Source organism: Anomaloglossus baeobatrachus, chromosome 6 (genome assembly GCF_048569485.1).
Source record: "Anomaloglossus baeobatrachus isolate aAnoBae1 chromosome 6, aAnoBae1.hap1, whole genome shotgun sequence".
NCBI lineage: Eukaryota > Metazoa > Chordata > Amphibia > Anura > Aromobatidae > Anomaloglossus > Anomaloglossus baeobatrachus.
The window spans coordinates 112,134,941-112,158,672 of record NC_134358.1 but is presented as its reverse complement, the minus strand read 5'-3'; the positions used below and the strand labels follow the sequence as shown (position 1 = coordinate 112,158,672).

The 23,732-nt window shown below is 48.3% G+C and overlaps 1 protein-coding gene across 1 annotated transcript in view; it reads right to left on the bottom strand.

Annotated features, from left to right (window-relative positions):
- The window catches only part of SBSPON (somatomedin B and thrombospondin type 1 domain containing), a 62,582-nt gene extending 42,844 nt beyond the window's left edge, over positions 1-19,738 (bottom strand). The window contains exon 1 of the mRNA XM_075353173.1: positions 19,141-19,738. Coding sequence (XP_075209288.1) covers positions 19,141-19,369 — 229 coding nt within the window. The 5' untranslated portion in view covers positions 19,370-19,738. The remainder of the gene's footprint in view (positions 1-19,140) is intronic.
- Between the last annotated feature and the right edge of the window lie 3,994 nt (positions 19,739-23,732).

Sequence of the window (23,732 nt, the reverse complement as noted above, 5' to 3'; positions counted from 1 at the left end):
GAAGGAAAAAATGAAAATTTTTACTTTTCTCCACAAAAATGTCACCTCAGCACCAAATTTTGTATTTTCAAAAATGTAACAGGAGAAATAGCTCTATATAATTAGTTGTGCAATTTCTCCAGAGTATGCCAATACCACATACGGTATGTGATGGAAATTCACTGTTTGGCGCATTGGAGGACTCGGAAGGGAAGGAGCACCATTTGAATTTTTAAAAGCAAAATTAACAGGACTCTATAGCGGATACCATGTTGCATTTGGAGAGCCCCAGAGGTGCCTAAACAGGAGAGCTCCCCCACAATTGACCCCATTTCACAGAATTTTGCTACGTTTTGCCATGAAAATGAAAAATACAATTTTACCACAAAAATGTTGCTTTAACCCCAAATTTTATATTTTCACTAGGCTCACAAGAGATACTGGCCCATACAATTTGTAGTGCAATTTCTCCTGAGTATGCCAATACCTCTGTGGTCAAAAATTACTTTTGGAGGCAGAATACAAAACGAAGAAGGGAATGTGCGCCATATTTGAATTCAATTGCAATGGTTAGCGGGTGCAATGTCACATTGGCAGAGCCAAGAGGTGCCAGAAGAGCAGAAACCCCTCACAAGTGATCTAATTTTACAATCTGCACCCCTCAATGGATTCATCTAGGGCTGTAGTGAGCATATTGACACCATAGGTATACCACTAAAATGTTGTTTTAACCCCATATTTCCAATTTTTACAAGAGGAATAGGTAAAAATTCTCTGGAATGTGACAATACCCCACATAAGACCGTACAGTACTGTTTGGCCACACCACAGGGCTCGCAAAGTAAGGTGTCCTATTTGATTTTTGGAGCACATCTTTTCCTAGAATACTTTGCAGACAACATTTGCAGAGCTGCTAAGTTCCATAACAATAGAAATCCCCCTCAAGTGACTTTTTGGAAATTACACCCTCTGGGAATTCATCTATGGGTGTAGTAACGGTTTAGTCCAGAGGTCTCAAACAGGCGGCACGCGGGCCGCATGCGGCCCCTTGGGCTGCTTCGTGCAGCCCCCAGGCCTGTTCCCCTGTTGACTATCGCAGCCAGTGCAGGGGCCGCTCGCAGTCACTGTCTGCGCTTTATGTCAGTTGAATGTTTTGCCGATACTGTGCGCTCAGAGTCAAGTGCTCTGTGCACAACTATTCCTCCAATGGAAGCTGCCTGACCTCAGCTGCTTATCTCTGATTGGCGGACGGCTACTACTGCATTGGAAATGTGCACAGAGAGCTGGACTCTGCGCGCGCAGCACCAGCAAAACATTCATCTGATATAAAGCGCTGACAGTGGCTGCGGGCGGCCCCTGCACCGGCCGCAATAGTTAATGGGGGCACGGGCCTGCAGACAGCAAGAAGCAGAGATGAGGCAGCCAAGGGAATTGGGCACAGGTGAGAAGATTTTTTTTTGTTTTTTTCTGTTTTTTTTTGTGTGTGTGTGTGTGTATGTGAAGAACGGCACATTAAGGGACCAGTATGGGACATAACTGCAAGCAGAGGACCAGGAAAGGGCACATTACTACAAGAAGAGGACCTGCATGGGCAGATTAGTAAAAGGGGACAGTGATGGAACACATTACTACAGGATGGCCACATTACTATAGGATGGGGACAAGGCTGGAGACATTAATATAGGATGGGGACATTACTATAGGATGGTGAGAAGGTGGGAACATTACTATAGGATGGGGACAAGGCTGGGGACATTACTATAGGATGGGGACAAGGCTGGGGACATTACTAAAGGATGGGGACAAGGTGGGCACATTACTATAGGATGGGGACAAAGCTGGGGACATTACTATAGGATGGGGACAAGGTAGGCACCTTACTATTGGATGGGGACATTACTACAAGATGGAGACAAGGATGGGCACATTACTACAGGATGGGGACAAGGATGGCCATAGTACTACAGGATAGGGACAAGGATGGGCATATTACTACAGGATGGGGACAAGGATGGGCATATTACTACAAGATGGGACAAAGAGGGGCACTTTACTATAGGATGGGGATATTACTATAGGATAGGCACCTTACTATTGGATGGGGACATTACTACAAGATGGAGACAAGGATGGGCACATTACTACAGGATAGGGACAAGGATGACCATAGTACTACAGGATAGGGACAAGGATGGGCATATTACTACAGGATGGGGACAAGGATGGGCATATTACTACAAGATGGGACAAAGAGGGGCACTTTACTATAGGATGGGGATATTACTATAGGATAGGCACCTTACTATTGGATGGGGACATTACTACAAGATGGAGACAAGGATGGGCACATTACTACAGGATAGGGACAAGGATGACCATAGTACTGCAGGATAGGGACAAGGATGGGCACATTACTACAGGATGGGGACAAGGATGGGCACATTACTACAAGATGGGACAAAGATGGGCACTTTACTATAGGATGGTTACATTAATATAGGATGGGGACTAGGAGGGGCACAGTACTACTGGATAGGGACATTACTTCAAGGGGACAAGGATGGGGAACATTACTATAGGATAGGGATATGGCTGGGGACATTACTATAGGAAGGAAACAAGGCTAGGGACATTACTATAGGATGGGGACGAGGTGGGCACATTACTATGGGATGGGGATAAGGCTGGGGACGTTACTATTGGATTGGGACAAGGTGGGCACATTACTATAGGATGGGACAAGGTGGACACATTACTATAGGATGGGGACAAAGCTGGGGACATTACTATAGGATGGGGACAAGGTGGGCACATTACTACAGGATAGGGACATTACTACAAGGGGACAAGGATGGGAACATTACTATAGGATAGGGATAAGGCTGAGGACATTACTATAGTATGGGGACATTAGTATAGCATGGGGACAAGGTGGGCACATTACTATAGGATGGGGGCATTACTATAGGATGGGGAGAAGGTGGGCACATTACTATAGGATGGGGACATTACTATAGGATGGGCTCTTTACTATAGAATTACTATTAGAATTACTATTACAAGATGGGACAAAGATGGGCACTTTACTATAGGATGGGGACATTAATATAGGATGGGGACTAGGAGGGGCACAGAACTACTGGATAGGGACATTACTTCAAGGGGACAAGAATGGGGAACATTACTATAGGATAGGGATATGGCTGGGGACATTACTATAGGAAGGGGACAAGGCTAGGGACATTACTATAGGATGGGGACGAGGTGGGCACATTACTATGGGATGGGGATAAGGCTGGGGACGTTACTATTGGATTGGGACAAGGTGGGCACATTACTATAGGATGGGACAAGGTGGACACATTACTATAGGATGGGGACAAAGCTGGGGACATTACTATAGGATGGGGACAAGGTGGGCACATTACTACAGGATAGGGACATTACTACAAGGAGACAAGGATGGGGAACATTACTTTAAGATGGGGACAAGGATGGAAACATTACTACAGGATGGACACATTACTATAGGATGGGGACAAGGATGGGCACATTACTGTAGAATGGGGAGTAGGATGGGGCACAATACTACAAGGGGACAAGGATGGGCACATTACAACAAGATGGGGAACATTACTAAAAGATGTTGTACAAAATTACTATATGGTGCTAATTGTAACACTATTAGTTACAAGAAAGGGATAAAATGTAAAAAAAATAAAAATTTCAAAATAAGGCATGACATTTTTTTGTTACTATCAAAAATGTTTGTTTGGTTTTTTTTTTTTATATATATATATGTAAACAAAGAACATGCACATTTGTCATAATAAACAAGTGAAAATTTTCAAAACCAGTAATCCAAAGACGTGTAAAAAAAATGGTACCAATAAAAATGTCACTTTGTCCTGCAAAGAATACTGCCCCCAAAATTAATTTTTTTCCTCTGTGCGGCCCATACAACCAGCCGAGTTTGAGACCCCTGGTTTAGTCTCTGGAAAACACCCATGGAGGCAAACGTAGGTCCCACAAGTTCATCTTTGATGGTACCAGCCCATACCAGTACCCCACCTCCACCTTGCTGGCGTCTGAGTTGGAGTGGAGCTCTCTGCCCTTTACTGATCCTGCCTCTGGCCCATCCATCTGGCCCATCAAGAGTCACTCTCATTTCATCAGTCCATAAAACCTTTGAAAAATCAGTCTTGAGATATTTCTTGGCCCAGTCTTGACGTTTTATCTTATGTTTCTTGTTCAAAGGTGGTCGTTTTTCAGCCTTCCTTACCTTGGCCATGTTCCTGAGTATGGCACACCTTGTGCTTTTTGATACTCCAGTAATGTTGCAGCTCTGAAATATGGCCAAACTGGTGGCAAATGGCATCTTGGCAGCTTCACGCTTGATTTTCCTCAATTCATAGGCAGTTATTTTGCGCCTTTTTTGCCCAACACGCTTCTTGCGACCCTGTTGGCTATTTTCCATGAAACGCTTGCTTTTTCGGTGATCACGCTTCAAAAGTTTGGCAATTTCAAGACTGCTGCATCCGTCTGCAAGACATCTTACAATTTTGGACTTCAGAGCCCGTCAAATCTCTCTTCCGACCATTTTGCCAAAGGAAAGGAAGTTGCCTAATAATTAAGCACACCTTATATAGGGTGTTGATGTCATTACATCACACCTCTCCTCATTACAGAGATGCACATCACCTGATTTACTTAATTGGCTCTTAAGCCTATACATCTTGGAGTAGGACAACATGTATAAAAAATTATCATGTGAACAAAATACTCATTTGCCTAATGATTCTGCACACAGTGTATTGTGCACAGCTTGTGCTTCTTGAAAACTGTACCCCGTAAATTAATCAGGATCTCCTCACTACAATAAGGCCTTGTGCGCACTAGGCGTTTTTGCTGCGTTTTTAGCGGCGTTTGTTTACTGCGTTTTTGCGCTGAAAACGCAGTGACATTGCTTCCCCAGCAATGTCTATGAGTTTTCATTTTTGCTGTCCGCACACAGCGTTTTTTTGTAGCTGCGTTTTTGTGGTGACCACAAAAATGCAGCATGTCAATTATTTCTGCGTTTTTCACTGCGTTTTTCACCCATTGAGTTCAATGAGATGTTCAAAAACGCAATGAAAAGCGCATATAGCTGCGTTTATATGACTAAAAATTCAGCTATAAACGCAAGGGGTGGGTACTAAAGTGACATGTACAGGAAGAGGATTCCTTCTGTTGGTAAACACAGAAGCGTGAATTGTCCCGGTACCGCCACCGCTGCTTCCACAACCCGCCCGGTGCCATGTCAGCTCCCGTGCGGCGTCATGTCTGGGCGGGAGGTGGAGGCAGCGGCGAAAACAAAAGTGAACAGTAGAAAAAAAAATGTCATACTCACATGTCTGCAGGGTCCCGGTGCCATGTCCGCTCCCAGCTCCTCTCCCGGTACCGCCGCTCCAGCTGTGTGCAGTCTCCCCGGGCACGTACGACGCCTGCAGGACCTGGCAATGGATCACCTGATTCAGTCACCTGACGCATCAGCTGATCGGAATTCTCGAGGTGTCGCCGGCTTTTTAGCGCCCGGCCAGCTTAACTTATCAGCTGATCCTGCCGTCAGGAGACTTCATCAGGTGATTACCGGCAGCTCCTGCAGCGATGGGACAGGATCAGACTCTCATCCGATCGTTCCAGGAGCTGCCGGTAATCAGCAGGGATGTGACTCAGTATTTTTTGTTTCTACTGATGCATCAGCTGATTATATAATCGGCTTTTATACAATCAGCTGCTGTGTGATATGATTCATGTCCTTGAACCTGACACATCATCTGATCGTTTTGCCTTCCAGCAAACCGATCAGATGATATTGGATCCGGATTGGACGGCGCGGGACCCTTGACCCAGGATTACTGCGGAGGGGGGTTCTTTATTTCAATAAAGATGGAGTCACTAATTGTGTTGTGTTTTATTTATAATAAAAATATTTTTCTGTGTGTTGTGTTTTTTTTGTATCTTTACTAGATATTCATGGTGGCCATGTCTACTATTGGCGTGACATCATGAATTTCGGGCTTAGGGCCCACTGATAATACACAGCTAGCCCTAACCCCATTATTCCCAGCGAGCCACCCGGCATCAGGGCAGCTGGAAGAGTTGGATACAGCGCCAGAAGATGGCGCTTTTATGAAAGCACCATTTTCTGGGGTGGCTGCAGACTGCAATTCGCAGCGGGGGTGCCCAGAAAGCATGGGCACCCTGCACTGCGGATTCCAATCCACAGCTGCCTAGTTGTACCTCGCTGGACTCAAAAATTGGGCGAAACCCACGTCATTTTTTTTAAATTATTTCTTGAAATTCATGCTGAGCCTTGTACTTCTGCAGCTGCTGTCTGCTCTCCTGCATACACTAGTTCTGCAGCTGTCTGCTCTCCTCCATACAATGAACATATTGAAGAGGGAAATGACATCAGACCTTTTTTTTTTTTTTTCATCAACAATCTTTAATGGCATTGTTCACTGATTAAAAACGCAGTGAGCAAAAACGCAGCAAAAGACGCACAAAAACGCGGTAAAAACGCATGCGTTTTTGCCGCGGGTGCGTTTTTTAAAACAAAAACGCACATAAAAACGCAGCGTGAAAAAAACGCCTAGTGCGCACATACTCTAATATCAAACACGTGGATGTTAACTGTGGCTTAGGAACATTGTGGGGCTCAAGAGGGAGAAGGGCATTTGGATTTGGGAGCGGAGATTTTGCTGGATTTCTTTTTTGAGGGTGGAGCCATAGCGTTTTTCAAGAGCTTTTATGTTATCAGTAACATGGAAGCCCCTATATTTACTTTAACAAATGATGGACCTGAGTGGGAACTTGTGTTTTTGTTGGTTAAGTTGAATGTTAATTGGTGGTGATTTGGGTCAGAACTTTTTGGATCATTTCACCTTTATCCTGTGATCTATGCTGAGCACTTAAATCTTCAAACTATATGATTCACATGAAGCCCTCAACGGATTAATTCATTAATGAGGCAGCAGAGTTACTCTGGACTCCATTTGGCCTCTAGTCAGTGGTGTACGTATTTTCAAAGGTGAACAAAACTATTGATGACTACATGCCTAAAAAGATAGACAGTTTTAGTACTCGCAGCACTGACACTTTGCCTTCCACATGATGCATCTAGTATAGTGTGTGAGGATTTCCATGGCAGGATAACCCGGGGGTCGTCATGGTGACGACTCAGGGTTACCACAATAGCAATTGGATCCATGGGATTGCATTACAGGAATCGCTCGGAAGAGGAGCACGTTCCTCTCTCTGCCATCTGAATGCTGCAATCACTATTGATCAAAGCATTTAGAGGGTTGAACTGCTGGGAGAGGCCACCGCTCCTCGGAGTGAGAGCTGGGTCTCAGCTGTAACATAAGACGCAGACTCGTTAGCGCCTGAAACCCTGCGATCGCCATGATGTACTGGGTATGTCATTGGTCAGGAAGGCACCGACTCTCATGATGTAACCATTGCGTCTAATGTCGCAAAGAGGTTAAAGGGCAAACCACATGTATAGAAGTGACACTCCTTACATCTAGATCAGCTCAGATAAAATCAAAGTGTTGACCCTCACTTGAAATTTCTAACAAATACTTGTCATTTTTCACATATATATTGCAAGTCCGTGACCAATACGTCATTTAGTCAGAACCATTAAGCCACGTGCACACAGTGAGTATTTGGAGTTTTTTTTTACCTCAGTATTTGTAGGCAAAACCAGGAGTAGAACAATCAGAGGAAAAGTATAATAGAAATGTCACGCCCAGGGATATGGGGTACTCCGGGCAGAGTCACTATTGAGAATGTCACGGTGGTGGCCATTACCCGGTTCCGTGCCCTGGGCCCTTTTTGTAATGGGGATATTTACAGTGGAGAATATGATAAAGTTCTCTTGTGACGCCACTTGCGGTGTTGCGGATAAGTGTGAGGAACCGCCGCTGCAGAATGTCTCTACTGGGGCTGATAATATTGGCAGCTAGTATGGTAGTCCCTCCGCAAGTAGGGTTCTGCCCCAGAGGGTGTATGGTGCAGTGGGCGTCGGAAGAAGGTAGTCCACACAGATGTTCAGTGCAACTGGTTTACTCACTTTCTGCAGATGTTAACTGATTGCCCGAGGTCGGCTGGTTTCGCCTCCAGGTCCCCTTAATCCCAGTGCCAGTCTGGTTCTCTGGTACCTTCTTCCCCTGCACCTGTCTCTGGTAAGTGGGTCCCCATGGTATAGAACAACTGGGGGTCCCCGTTCTGTGGTTTGTCCACTTCTGTCCGCCTGACTGTAGCGTGAACCCTGTGAGGTTGGAGTCTCTGGTCCTGTCCCCGGTTCTCCCTTTGCTACTGTGTCTTCGGATTCTTTAGGGTCAGCAAGGTCCTTGATGGTCCCCTTTGCTGTGCAGATGTTAACAGGTCGGCTTGAAGGTCTTTCCTGTCCTACGGTCCTGTACCCAGTCGGTGCGTAGTTCTGGGAGTATTCCACCGGCAACCACTTCTCCTGGGTACCAGGTCACCGTTAACCCAAGTCAGGATGTCATTTTGCTTCCACCTTCACCCTCCTACACCCTCCTACAGTCACTACAGGTCCTTCTACTCTCCACAGTCACTGCTGCTCAGACTTCTGACTTCCTGTGTTCTCTTTGTCCACAGTCTGCCCCTCCCACTTAGTCAACTACTGGACTGGATTGGCTCCCCCTCTAGGCGGCCATCCATTGGTCCCACCCTAGCTGGGTACCATTGTATGGGGGATTGTTGGGGAAAACTGGGATTACCTGGGTTTTTGTTGGTACCGGCACTGGGGTTCTGGGTCCCTAAGGGGGTGAGCCCTGCATCCTTGTGGGGATGCAGAACCTTGTAGCACCCTGATGGTCTCAGGGGCGCTACAGAAACACAGGCACCACTTCTGTATTTATCAATCACTCCTGGTTTTGGCTGCAAATACTGAGGTAAAAAAACTCACCAAATACGGGTGAACAAAGCCTTAGGCGGGCTTTGCACGTTGCGACATCGCAAGCCGATGCTGCGATGTCGCACGCGATAGTCCCCGCCCCTGTCGCAGGTACGATATCTTGTGATAGCTGGCGTAGCGATAATCACCTGCACCTGCGATGTCGTAGTGTGCAAAGCCGCCCTTAGAGCTGAGTAAAATAAACTTTTATTAACTACTTGTTGCCAGAATTATTAGTGCATATAAACAAATATACATTTCTACAAATGTTTTCAATTATTTCATAAACCTACAGTTAGGTCCAGAAATATTTGGACAGTGACACAAGTTTTGTTATTTTAGCTGTTTACAAAAACATGTTCAGAAATACAATTATATATATATAATATGGGCTGAAAGTGCACACTCCCAGCTGCAATATGAGAGTTTTCACATCCAAATCGGAGAAAGGGTTTAGGAATCATAGCTCTGTAATGCATAGCCTCCTCTTTTTCAAGGGACCAAAAGTAATTGGACAAGGGACTCTAAGGGCTGCAATTAACTCTGAAGGCGTCTCCCTCGTTAACCTGTAATCAATGAAGTAGTTAAAAGGTCTGGGGTTGATTACAGGTGTGTGGTTTTGCATTTGGAAGCTGTTGCTGTGACCAGACAACATGCGGTCTAAGGAACTCTCAATTGAGGTGAAGCAGAACATCCTGAGGCTGAAAAAAAAGAAAAAATCCATCAGAGAGATAGCAGACATGCTTGGAGTAGCAAAATCAACAGTCGGGTACATTCTGAGAAAAAAGGAATTGACTGGTGAGCTTGGGAACTCAAAAAGGCCTGGGCGTCCACGGATGACAACAGTGGTGGATGATCGCCGCATACTTTCTTTGGTGAAGAAGAACCCGTTCACAACATCAACTGAAGTCTAGAACACTCTCAGTGAAGTAGGTGTATCTGTCTCTAAGTCAACAGTAAAGAGAAGACTCCATGAAAGTAAATACAAAGGGTTCACATCTAGATGCAAACCATTCATCAATTCCAAAAATAAACAGGCCAGAGTTAAATTTGCTGAAAAACACCTCATGAAGCCAGCTCAGTTCTGGAAAAGTATTCTATGGACAGATGAGACCAAGATCAACCTGTACCAGAATGATGGGAAGAAAAAAGTTTGGAGAAGAAAGGGAACGGCACATGATCCAAGGCACACCACATCCTCTGTAAAACATGGTGGAGGCAACATGATGGCATGGGCATGCATGGCTTTCAATGGCACTGGGTCACTTGTGTTTATTGATGACATAACAGCAGACAAGAGTAGCCGGATGAATTCTGAAGTGTACCGGGATATACTTTCAGCCCAGATTCAGCCAAATGCCGCAAAGTTGATCGGACGGCGCTTCATAGTACAGATGGACAATGACCCCAAGCATACAGCCAAAGCTACCCAGGAGTTCATGAGTGCAAAAAAGTGGAACATTCTGCAATGGCCAAGTCAATCACCAGATCTTAACCCAATTGAGCATGCATTTCACTTGCTCAAATCCAGACTTAAGACGGAAAGACCCACAAACAAGCAAGACCTGAAGGCTGCGGCTGTAAAGGCCTGGCAAAGCATTAAGAAGGAGGAAACCCAGCGTTTGGTGATGTCCATGGGTTCCAGACTTAAGGCAGTGATTGCCTCCAAAGGATTCGCAACAAAATATTGATAATAAAAAATTTTTTTTGGGTTTGGTTTATTTGTCCATTTACTTTTGACCTCCTAAAATGTGGAGTGTTTGTAAAGAAATGTGTACAATTCCTACAATTTCTATCAGATATTTTTGTTCAAACCTTCAAATTAAACGTTACAATCTGCACTTGAATTCTGTTGTAGAGTTTTCATTTCTAATCCAATGTGGTGGCATGCAGAGCCCAACTCGCGAAAATTGTGTCACTGTCCAAATATTTCTGGACCTAACTGTATGTGTTTTTCTTATGATGGTTATAAGGAGCGAGTGAAAAATCTGAAATCAAGAATCGCATTAATTAGTCATTTCCTAAAGTACTGCAGCCAAGATTCATCCACCCAGATGAGGATATTAAAAGGAATTTCTGAATTGTTCCTCGTCTTCCTGAATTGCTTTTGATTAAATGACAGCCTGGAGCACAGACAAGAAAAAATTATCTAAGTAAAAATCTATGTTCTTGAGCGAGTTAATACATAATACGGGCTGTGTGAGCAGGGCCGTATTTACCATTAGGCACCCGTGGTCCCGTGCCTGGGGCGGCAGGATGCAGGGGGGCGGCACCTTCTAGCAGTAAAAAAAAAAAATTTTTATTTTTTTTTTACACATTCATTAAATCCGCTGTATTTTCGGAGGGGGGAGGGGGGAGAGGCGCACCTTTATTTATTTGTATCCGCGTCAATTAAGACGTGAATGCAGACAAACTGCGGTGGCCGGGCACAGAGAGCTGATTGACCCCGGAACTGCCGGCGCCTGCACTTCCGGGGTCACAGGCGCGCCAATCAGCTCCTTCCTCTGTGCTGCGTCCAATGCTGTGTGGATTTCACATGCAGAGCTCACAGCAGGATGCCGCAGAGGACGCCGTGATGGAAGCCGGTGTCAGAAGAGGATACTCACGTGAGCCAGGAAGATGACGGCGGGCCCTGGAGCAGGTAAGTGCTCACAGAGCTGAAGATTCATAAGGAGCGTGGGGGTGTCTCTAATGCAGACTGGAGATCTGCGTATGGGGTGGGAGGAGAGAGTCTGATGCTGGGGGAGGCTGGGAGGGGGGAGGCTGATGTTGCGGAAGGCTGGGAGGGGGGAGGCTGACGCTGGGGGAGGCTGGGAGGAGGGAGGCTGATGCTGAGGGAGGCTGATGCTGGGGGAGGCTGGGAGGAGAGAGGCTGATGCGGGGGGAGGCTGATGCTGGGGGAGGCTGGGAGGAGGGAGGCTGGTGCTGGATGAGGCTGGGAGGAGGGAGGCTGATACTGGGGGAGGCTGATGCTGGGGGAGGCTAGGAGGGGGGAGGCTGATGCTGGGGGAGGCTGATGCTGGGGGAGGCTGGGAGGAGGGAGGCTGATGCTGAGGGAGGTTGATGCTGGGGGAGGCTGGGAGGAGAGAGGCTGATGCTGGGGGAGGCTGATGCTGGGGGAGGCTGGGAGGAGGGAGGCTGATGCTGGGGGAGGCTGGGAGGAGGGAGGCTGATGCTGAGGGAGGCTGATGCTGAAGGAGGCTGATGCTGGGAGAGGCTGGGAGGAGAGAGGCTGATGCTGAGGGAGGCTGATGCTGGGGGAGTCTGGGAGGAGGGAGGCTGGTGTCTCAGCATAAGCGTTAGTGTGGTGGTCTTAGTATGATGAATGGGGCAGTATGATGGAGGTGTCATTATGGAAAAGAGGAAGGCAGCATTAGGAGCTCATGGAGAGGGGCAGCATGCATGGGACATTGTGAGGAGGGAACAGCATGCATGGGAAACTGTGAGGAGGGGGCAGCATGCATGGGACATTGTGAGGAGGGGCAGCATGCATGGGACATTGTGAGGGGGGACAGCTTGCATGGGACATTGTGAGGAGGGAGCAGCATGCATGGGACACTGAGGAGGGGGCAGCATGCATGGGACATTGTGAGGAGGGGGCAGCATGCATGGGACACTGTGAGGAGGGGGAAGCATGCATGGGACATTGTGAGGAGGGGGCAGCATGCACGGGACAGTGTGAGGAGGGAGCAGCATGCATGGGACACTGTGGAGGGGGCAGCATGCATGGGACATTGGGAGGAGGGGGCAGAATGCATAGGACATTGTGAGGAGAAGGCAGCATGCATGGGACATTGTGAGGAGGGGGCAGCATGCATGGGACACTGTGAGGAGGGGGCAGCATGCATGGGACATTGTGAGGAGGGGGCAGCATGCATGGGACACTGAGGAAGGGGCAGCATGCATGGGACATTGGGAGGAGGGGGCAGAATGCATAGGACATTGTGAGGAGGAGGCAGCATGCATGGGACATTGGGAGGAGGGGGCAGAATGCATAGGACATTGTGAGGAGGAGGAGGCAGCATGCATGGGACATTGTGAGGAGGGGGCAGCATGTATGGGACACTGTGAGGAGGGGGCAGCATGCATGGGACACTGAGGAAGGGGCAGCATGCATGGGACATTGGGAGGAGGGGGCAGCATGCATGGGACATTGTGAGGAGGGGGAAGCATGCATGGGACATTGTGAGGAGGGGGCAGCATGTATGGGACATTGTGAGGACGGGGAAGCATGCATGGGACATTGTGAGGAGGGGGCAGCATGCATGGGACATTGTGAGGAGGGAGCAACATGCATGGGACATTGTGAGGAGGGGGCAGCACGCATGGGACATTGTGAGGAGGGGGCAGCATGTATGGGACACTGTGAGGAGGGGGCAGCATGCATGGGACATTGTGAGGAGGGGGCAGCATGCATGGGACACTGAGGAAGGGGCAGCATGCATGGGACATTGGGAGGAGGGGGCAGCATGCATGGGACATTGTGAGGAGGGGGAAGCATGCATGGGACATTGTGAGGAGGGGGCAGCATGTATGGGACATTGTGAGGACGGGGAAGCATGCATGGGACATTGTGAGGAGGGGGAAGCATGCATGGGACATTGTGAGGAGGGAGCAGCATGCATGGGACATTGTGAGGAGGAGGCAGCACGCATGGGACATTGTGAGGAGGGGGCAGCATGCATGGGACATTGTGAGGAGGGGGCAGAATGCATGGGAAACTGTGAGGAGGGAGCAGCATGCATGGGACATTGTGAGGAGGGGGCAGCATGCATGGGACATTGTGAGGAGGGAGCAGCATGCATGGGACATTGTGAGGAGGGAGCAGCATGCATGGGACACTGTAGAGGGGGCAGCATGCATGGGACATTGGGAGGAGGGGGCAGAATGCATGGGACATTGTGAGGAGGAGGCAGCATGCATGGGACATTGTGAGGAGGGGGCAGCATGCATGGGACACTGTGAGGAGGGGGCAGCATGCACGGGACATTGTGAGGAGGGGGCAGCATGCATGGGACACTGAGGAAGGGGCAGCATGCATGGGACATTGGGAGGAGGGGGCAGCATGCATGGGACATTGTGAGGAGGGGGCAGCATGCATGGGACATTGTGAGGAGGGGGCAGCATGCATGGGACATTGTGAGGAGGGGGCAGCATGCATGGGACATTGTGAGGAGGGGGCAGCATGATGTGAGGTCAATGTGCAGATCATATCTCATAATTGAGGAAGGTGTGGTGGGTATAATTTATAAGGGAGGGCAGTGTGTAGTTTATTAGGGGCAGTGTGACAGTCACAGTATATAAGTGGGGATGGTGTGGTGGGAATATTTTATACTCATGCTATGTTTTGATGTGCCCGTGGTGATCCCCATTGGGGGGGGGGTTAGTGCCCTTCGTTTCTCATTGATACTTTTTCAAGTGTTTTACAAAGTAGATCTGCCTTAAACAGATGTCGTGTGCGAAAACTCAGTGTTACGTTGTCACTAAGGGGCGTGACCACTTAAAGTGCCTAGGGCAGCACGAAGGCAAAATACAGCCCTGTGTGTGAGTCTAGGGTTGGTTTTGAACTACAAGTCTCAGCATTTGTTAGACTCAGAGGCAAACATACTGTATCATTAGTGCAGCCGCCCAGGGACCCAAAAAGGTAAAGGGGTCCATTTCTACCTCCAAACCAGGTGTAGTTTTGCATTTTTATGAGTTCTTTGGCTGCAAAGGTCCCATATATTGTTTTGGCACAAGGGCCCTTTTTCGTCTGTGTCCGCCAATGGTCAGACTAAGGGGTACTTTGCACACTGCGACATCGCAAGCCGATGCTGCGATGCCGAGCGCGATAGTCCCCGCCCCCGTCGCAGCTGCGATATCATTGTGATAGCTGTCGTAGAGAATATTATCGCTACAGCTGCTTCACATGCACTCACCTGTCGTGCAACGTCGCTCTGGCAGGCGAACCACCTCCTTATTAAGGGGGCGGGTCATGCGGCGTCACTGCGACGTCACGCGGAAGGCGGCCAATAGGAGTGGAGGGGCGGCGATGAGCGGGATGTGCCCACCTCCTTCCTTCCGCATTGCAGCCGGGACGCAGGTAAGGTGGTGTTCCTCGCTCCTGCGACTTCACACACAGCGATGTGTGCTGCCGCAGGAGCGAGGAACAGCATCGGACCGTCGCGTCAGCGTAATTATGGAATTCGCCGACGCTACACCGATGATACGATTACGACGATTTTGTGCTCGTTAATCGTATCATCTAGGATTTACACACTACAATGTCGAGAGCGACGCAGGAAGTGCGTCACTTTCGACATGACCCCACCGACATCACACCTGCGATGTCGTAGTGTGCAAAGTACCCCTAACAATTGACCAACAACTGCAGACAACAGATCCCCACCAGACCTTTTTTTGTCCACTTGCACACATTGAGTATTTGGTGAGTTTTTTCCCTCAGTATTTGTAAGTGTGCCGCCCCCGTGCCAGCAGCCGGGCTGCTCGAATCTGTAGCCGTGGTGGCTTGAGGGGTCTCCGGACCCGGAGCTCGCACGGCCAATCAGAATAAAGGGGGGGAAATGGAAAGTTCGTGACGCCACCCACGGTGTGTGGTAATGTGAGGGACCACCGCTGCCGTTGGGGAGCCCGGTGACGATGGTGCGGTAGCCTAATGTTTAACCCCTCCGTGGGTAGGGAGTTTTGTGTCCCGGGGCCCGTCGGATGGTTGGTGCTCGGGTGCCGCAGGGGGATAAGAACAGGGATTTTCAGTGTACTCACTCAGTCCAGAAAATAACAACACCGACAGCTTGTAAACCAGAATTCTGAGCACCACTGCAGCTTGTAGGGAGCACGCTTGGGTCCGTGCTCTTGGTGTTGCTGTTACCCTGTGGCCCTGTCCTGGGCACCTCTGTCTCTGTTGGACCCTTGGGTATAAAACTCTTTGGGTCCCACTCACCCATATGGCTAATGAAGTGAGCTTGCTCTCAGGGTTCACGCGTAGGATTTCTTTGGACTGTATTGGGAAAGTCCTATCCCATCGGTGCGCTAGTACCCCGATTTTGGAGCGGGTTGGGGATGAATCTTGAAGTCTTCACCCCCGTCGGGTAAATTACCGGAACGCGTGAAGCTACTTCCTGGCCTGGGGTCCACGTACCCCATCGATCCCTGTCCCCTGCCCGGTGATAGCTCAAGGCCCAGGCCGTCCTCCTCGGCTGTCCGTGCCCCTTGACACTATCCCCTGCGACCGGGGTTCCAGCTCCTACTAGGCCCAGACCAACGTCTGCCCCCTAGTACACAGGAGCCCTGCTCCCAGCCGGTGACCTCTCCCTCTCAGAGAGTCACCGCTTCACACTCCTCTCCCTTGCTCAACTTCAGCTCAACTCTAGCTCAACTGTCATTTCCTTCACTTTCCCCTCACCAACCCCCCATGTGGGAGGTCGTATTCCCTTCAGGCCCCCCAATGGTGTGTCTGGTGGGTAAAGCGCAAAGTGTTTCTAGGATTTTGATTGGCTAAGCTGTTAGCAACACCAAAGAGTCAGGACCCGTAACAAAGGAGGGTGGATATGTGACGCCCTGGACCCCAGGGGTCACAGGTCACAACACTCACCACATACACCCCCACACTAGAATGGTACCATCAGTCAACCACAAAGACCTGTCCAACACTGAGGGAGGCAGACAGGCACACCAGGTGGGCGGAGTCAGGCAGAAAGACATGCCCCCAGTCTGCTGGCCTGAGGCAGGAAAAACACAAAACAGTCGAGTCAAGTGCAGACAGTGAGTCAGTGCAGGACAGTAGAGTGGAGAGTGAGTCCAAAACAGTCAGGCAGGCAGACGGCAGTGACCGCCTGCAAGAGACCGGGAACACGACCAGCGGAACCGTAAGGGACCGGGACAGAATAGTGGACCGCCGGAACCGAACCGGGGAGCTAACAGGATAGCGGAGCACCAGGCAGGGTACTCAGACCCCGAACTAGGCTATATGCCACCACCATAGTCGAATTAACTGATTGCGGTCTGGACCTCAGGGGTTCATTCCCACCAAAGTCCCGTTTTAAGGCAACAGCCCAACCTGTCCGGATAGTAGCCACTGCCAAAGGCCAGAGATCCAAGGGCCAGCGCCTGCGGGCAAAGGAGCTCCTCCGACATCTACATGCCGGGGAGCGGACTACCAGTGCTCAGGCATAGTGGTCAAACTACAACATAGGTGCAGGAGAAAGGTGGACATTGCCAACCCGACTAGGAAGCTGCAGCCGGCTGCTGGCCCCGTTCATACCTTCGTTTGGTTTACCAGTGACTCTGTGTGGTTTAATCGTGAGTACACCTATGCCATCAGGCACCGCACCGCGCTGCACCGCAACACTGTGCCCTGCACCCCGGCCCTCGCACCACCGGGCCCCGGGACCAACATCCTCTACCCACAGAGGGGTCAACACCTAGCTGCGCCACTACACCGCTCCCGGGAGTCCCCGTACCTTCACCGCAGCGGTGGTGTCCACCATCACCACAACCCATGGGTGGCGTCACGAACAATCACTCCAAAACTCAAACACCCGCATTCTCCCCGCGCGTAGCGCCAAACACCTTTCCAGAGCGACGTGACCCCCCGGGTCCAGAAGCACTCGAGCCACCGACACATGCGAGCCCAGACCCGAGCGGCTCGGCGGTCGCAGCCAAGGCCGCGGGGCGGTACAGATACTGTGCAGAAGGGCAGATTGCACAATACCCTGTTACGACCTGATAGGCCAGGGCGTCACATAAGCACAAAACCAGGAGTGGGTGATAAATACAGCAGTGGTGGTTTTTTCTCTTACAAATACTGAGGAAAAAAACTCACCAAATACTCAATGTGTGAACGTGGCCTAAAAGTGTTTTTACTAAGATTAGGGCTTGTCAGCATTTCAGTGCACAGAAGATTAGGCTGAGTCGCCTTTTGCTCAACCTCAGATTTTTATAGATTTGCTCATCTATGTAAGATGATAGAACTAATGTGCCAGATGTGAGATAGGAAGAACATCTCCTGAAAGATCAATTTAAAAGTATGAATAAAAACTTCTGAAAGTTCATGTTCCTACATGCCCTAAATAGTGCAGAAAATCTTCTGCATTTAACTGTCCAAGCAAGGGTATGTTCCCACGTTGCAGATTTTTTTTCTGCGTTTCTTGGCAGGAAAAACGCTGAGGAAAAAACGTGCTTTTTTGCATTTTTTATGCATTGAGATAGGGAAAACTCTGGGAAAACGCAGAAACAATTGACATGTCAATTGTTTGGTGACTTTTTTTTTTTTGCACCAAAAATTGCAAGGAAAAAATCTGCAACGTGAGCACAGCACTTCAAGATTCTCATAGACTGCTGGGATGTGGTTTTCCTTACAGTATTGATTAAAATCTGCAAGAAAAAAAGCGGCAAAAACGTAGCATGTGCACACAGCTTAAAGTGGATGTGATTTCATGGAAATTCATTCCCACAGTGCACCAAAAGAACCACGCATTTTTGACACTTTTTTGGGCTACCTGAAAAAAACGTGTAAAAAATGGATGTAAAAAAACGCAGTTGCGTTTTTATATTCAGAATCAAACCTTTTCTGTACTAAAAAAAAATGCAGCCATAAATCTGCACCAAAAATGCATAAAAAACACAGCAAAAACGCAATAATAAAATAAAATAGTTTTTATGTTTGTTGGTGGACACCTACTGAAAACATATATGGTAGTTAAAAGCAGCTGAAAAAACATCAAAAACGCTGCATGTGAACAAGCCCGACTCTGCTTTCACTATTTACAGTACGTGATTTGTTTAGACACAGGAATTAATTGAAATACTATGTCCCAAGAATGACAAAAGTATTTTAGGAGTGATACCTTTATAGGCTAACCAGAAAATTCAACCAGAATGTCATTCTTGGGACATAGTATTTCAATTGATTTTTCTGGCTAACACGGTACCACAATATTACCTTGTATTGCACATTTTAGACACAGGAAAAATATCATGAGAAACAAATGGCACAAATGTATGTAACTGTATGACTCCCCATAGCTCACCTTATAATAATAGACCATGCAAGATTAACTATGTTTTTAAATATAGTGAATAAATCTGTTACCTGGTGTCCATCAGCCCATTCTACTTTATATGCACTGTCAGTGTATATACATTGCGAGCATTACTGGACTAATAATAATAATGACAGCCGTAGAGATACGTACCGGGACACGCCTGGGTATAGTCGTGGCAGCAGTCCTTGGTGGATGTGCACACTTGGTCGCAGAAGCAGGTCCCATATTCCCGGTCCATTCTCCAGCCCTTGCTGACACATGTCAAGTCTCTGCCTTTGCAGCACTTTCTCGCCTCCATACAGCCTCCCTCGACCATGCCACTGAGTCCCAGCAATCCCATCACACACACCCAGGTGCGATATCTCCGGTACTGATCCATTACTGCGCTGTAATGAATCCAGCAGGTATAGCGAGGTCACTTCTTATTTAGATGATGGACTGTGATGACATGATGGCTGCACTTCTGCTGGACTTGTCATCCACACTCTGGACCGGCACTGGTTAAATAACTTTGGATATAACCATCTGGCGATGTGATGAATTCTCCCGATTATACAAATATGAGCCGAATAAATGTGCAAACTTCGAAGAGGAGACTATGATCTGCAAAGCCCTGCTAGCAGGTGAAGTGTGCGCACAGTGACAGCAGCGAGCAGTGGGATCAGGGCTGCGTCCCTCCCAGGCTTCTCGCTGGGTGGAATGTGAGTTTCGCCTCCCTCCCTGTGCAGAGTGGAGGATGATATGTGTACAAGTAAGCAGTGAGTAGTGCTACGCTATGTACATGGAGCAGGGGCGGACATATCATTGGTGAAACCTCATGGGGCCAAGAGTAAAAGGGGATCATTTTTACTTCCAAAGCAGATGAAATTGTGAATAATGAGCTACTGGACTGCAAAGGACCCATATATTGTTCTTGCACAGGGGCCCTTTTCTGTCTGTGTCCACCAGTGACATGGAGCACACAGCCCCGGGTCCTACTGTCCATCACAACAGGATGTACCTCGTCTATGGGCAATAACCTATTGGGATCAATAATTATTATTAGAATCATTTTATTATATTCTATTGTTGCAGATGTAGACGAATGCAGCTGCTTTATTACCGCGCTGATTTCCAAACAATACAATACTGTGGTCTTCTTTAAGGATGGGCAACCTTTGACCGGCAGCTGTTTTAAAATGTGAATCAACTCTTTCATAATCTTTTTTTAAAGAGACATTATGAGACATGTATTTTTAAAAATTATTTACTTAGATGGAGCAAAAATTCCATATTTTAATCCTACTTCAGTTTAATTTAGAGGATTTCCATGTAAATCAAATTTTCTTCTGGTCGCATGCCAGATATTAACAGTGTGCAACACACTCTTAGGCCGGAGTCACACTTGCGATTGAATCGCACGAGTGCAATGCGAGAAAATCTCGCATTGCACTTGAACCAATGTTAATCAATGAGGCAGCTCCGATCTGCTATTTTTTTCTCAGCTCAAATCGGACTGAGAAAAAAAATCACAGGATGCTGCGATTTCTAGAGTTTCTCGCGCGAGTCACTCCAATGCAAGTCTATGGCTGCGAGAAAAAAAACGGATGTCACACAGACGGCACACACAACATCCTAGTGACTTGCGTTTTTCTAAATACATTTATCCCATGTTGCAGAGAACACTATAAATGAACGAAGTCTGCCGATGCCGGTCAATCTCTCTCCCTCTGTTGGTTGGTCTCTATCTCTCGGTCTCTATCTCTCTTTGTCGGTCTCTCCCTCTCATCCCCTCCCTCATACTCACCGATCACGGGCGAGGCGCTGCACGGCTGTCACAAAGCTCTGGCGGCTTTTCCTCTTTTGAAAATGCCGGCCGCTCATTATTTCATCTCGTATTCACTGCTTTCCCCACCCACCGGCGCCTATGATTGGTTGCAGTCAGACAAGACACGACCCCATGTTGAGTGACAGCTGTCTCACTGCAACCAATCACAGCTGCCGGTGGGCGGGTCTATATCGTGCAGTAAGATAAGTAAATAATAATTTTTAAAAAAACGGCGTGCGGTCCCCCCAATTTCATATCAGCCAAGGTAAAGCCATATGGCTGGAGGCTGGTATTGTCAGGATGGGGAGCCCCACGTTACGGGGAGCCCCCCACCCTAATAATATCGGCCAGCAGCCACCCGGAATTGCGAAATCCATTAGATGCAACATTCCCGGGACTGTACCCGGCTCATCCCAAATTGCCCTAGTGCGGTGGCAATTGGGGTAATAAGGAGTTAATGGCAGCCCATAGCTGCCATTAAGTCCTAGGTTAATCATGGCAGGTGTCTCCCCGAGATATCTTCCATGATTAACCTGTAAATTAAAGAAATAAACACATACACCCAAAAATCCTTTATTTGGAATAAATGACACAAAAAATCACCCTCATTCACCACTTTATTAACATCCCCAAATACCCCTCCAGGTCCGATGTAATCCACAGAGGTCCCACGACGCTTTCAGCTCTGCTACGTCGGAAGCTGACAGAGAGCGGCCACAGACCACAACCGCTCTCTGTCAGCTCCTCGCAGCAAGTGAAGTGAGTCGCGCTATCAGCGATGATGTCACTTAGGTTACCCGCGGCCACAGATCTCAGGTGGAGGACTTCAGCTGTGGCCGCGGGTAACCTCAGTGACGGCACCGCTGATCACGCAGATCACTTCAGTCACTCAGGGGATTTGCAGTCACCGGTGAGACCTTCACCGGTGACCGAAAATCAGGCCCCTACACATAGACAGAGCCGAGCGATGACAATGAAGTCGGGTGAAATTCATCCGAGTTCATTCTGATCGCGCGGCTGTCTGTGTCTGCTGTCAGTGGGCAAGTAGCAGAACTAAATGGCAGATGACATAGCTGCTGAGAATAAAAACGGATCACTTACGGATCACACAGGGATTGCACATGGACTACAATCTAGAGAAAAATCACAGAATCGCATTGCAGTTGCATTGCACACGGATCAACAATCGGACAGAGCTCATGCTACTGCTACTTTCCAGCATGAGAATTGGTCCGATTTTTCCAATTGCAAGTGTGACGCCGGCCTTAGGCCCAGTGCACACGCTGTGTAGTTTTGACACGTATTCTCAGAAATCTGCAGCAAAATCTGCATGTCCATTGTGAATGCAGCAAAGTCTATGAGAATTCAGAAGTGCTGTGCCCACGTTGCTTATTGTCCCCTTGCATATTTGGAGCAGATTTGGTGCAGAAAAAAAGAAATCTGCACAAAATACGCAATGGAAAAATACTCAACATGGGCACAGCACTTCTGAATTCTCATTGACTTTGCTGGCTTTACAATGGACATGCAGATTTTGCTGCAGATTTCTGAAAATTTGCATCAAAATCCACGTCAAAATACGCAGCATGGGCACAGGGTCTTAGGCTACGGCTTTGTTTGCCAGACTGGGCAGTAGACTGCAAGTATGTGATTGATGTGTGCCAACTACAGTAGATTATTCTCCAGCTTGTCTCAATGTTTCTTCATGCTTCTGCCTTTTCATCCGCCAAGTACATTGCACTAAATGCTCAATATGTAAATAGAAGTAATCCATATGACCTGGTGATCACACGATCGTTGAGGGTGTGCCAAGAACAGCAAAGCTGCTGAGTCCTCGCAAATCTGGGGTCAGTTCTGCCAGCAACTTCTGTCACAGTAAGGGGCTGTTTTCCCCAATTTCCTTCGATCCTTTGGATGCCACTATTAAAGTAGAAATAATAAGCAATAAAGTTAAAATAATATGTTCACTAGTAAAGATCAAGAGTAGTGATGGGCGAGCACTAAAATGCTCGAATGCTCATTACTCCATTCAAGCTGGTTAGAAGTTCGGATGTAACAAGAATTATGTAAAGTCAATGATTGGCCTGTATGGTCTCCACCGACATTCAGCCAGCCATAAACAGAGCATTTAGAGCGAGAGGGAGGGATTTAAGGGAATTTTTGTTGGCTTTTTTGGTCAAACTATGTCCAAGAACATTGTTTTATCCCTTGGGAGAGACATTCAGAGACTGCGAATGGCTCTACCTGGGCTGCCTGCACACATCATGCAGTGAAGTGAGCCTTTACATTGTGGTTGTTGGTTCACAGATGACACATTCGAGCACCCGTGATACTCGACCATGCTCCTTCAGTATCTGAGCACCCCAATGTGTGCCGCCCCCGTGCCAGCAGCCGGGCTGCTGCTCAGATCCGGATCCGCGGTGGCTCGAGGGGTCTTCAGACCTGGGGGTCGAGCAGCCACTCGATGAAGGGGGGCTATGTACAGGGGGTTTGGAAAGTTCGTGACGCCACCCACGGTGCGTGGTAATGTGAGGGACCACCGCTGTGGTTGGGGAGCCCGGTGACGATGGTGTGGCAGCCTGATGTTTAACCCCTCCGTGGGTAGGGGGTTTGGGTACCGGGGCCCGTCGGATGGTTGGTGAATGGGTGCCGCTGGGGTAGGAACAGGGGTATTTCAGTGTACTCACTCAGTCCAGGAATAACAACACCGACAGCTTGTAAACCAGAATTCACCACTGCAGCTTGTAGGGAGCACGCTTGGGTCCGTGCCCTTGGTGTTGCTGTTAGCCTGTGGCCCTGTCCTTGGCACCTGTCTCTGTTGGACCCGTGGGTATAAAACTCTTCGGGTCCCACTCACCCGTATGGCTAACGGAGTGAGCTTGCTCTCAGGGTTCACACGTAGGATTTCTTTGGACTGTATTGGGAAAGTCCTATC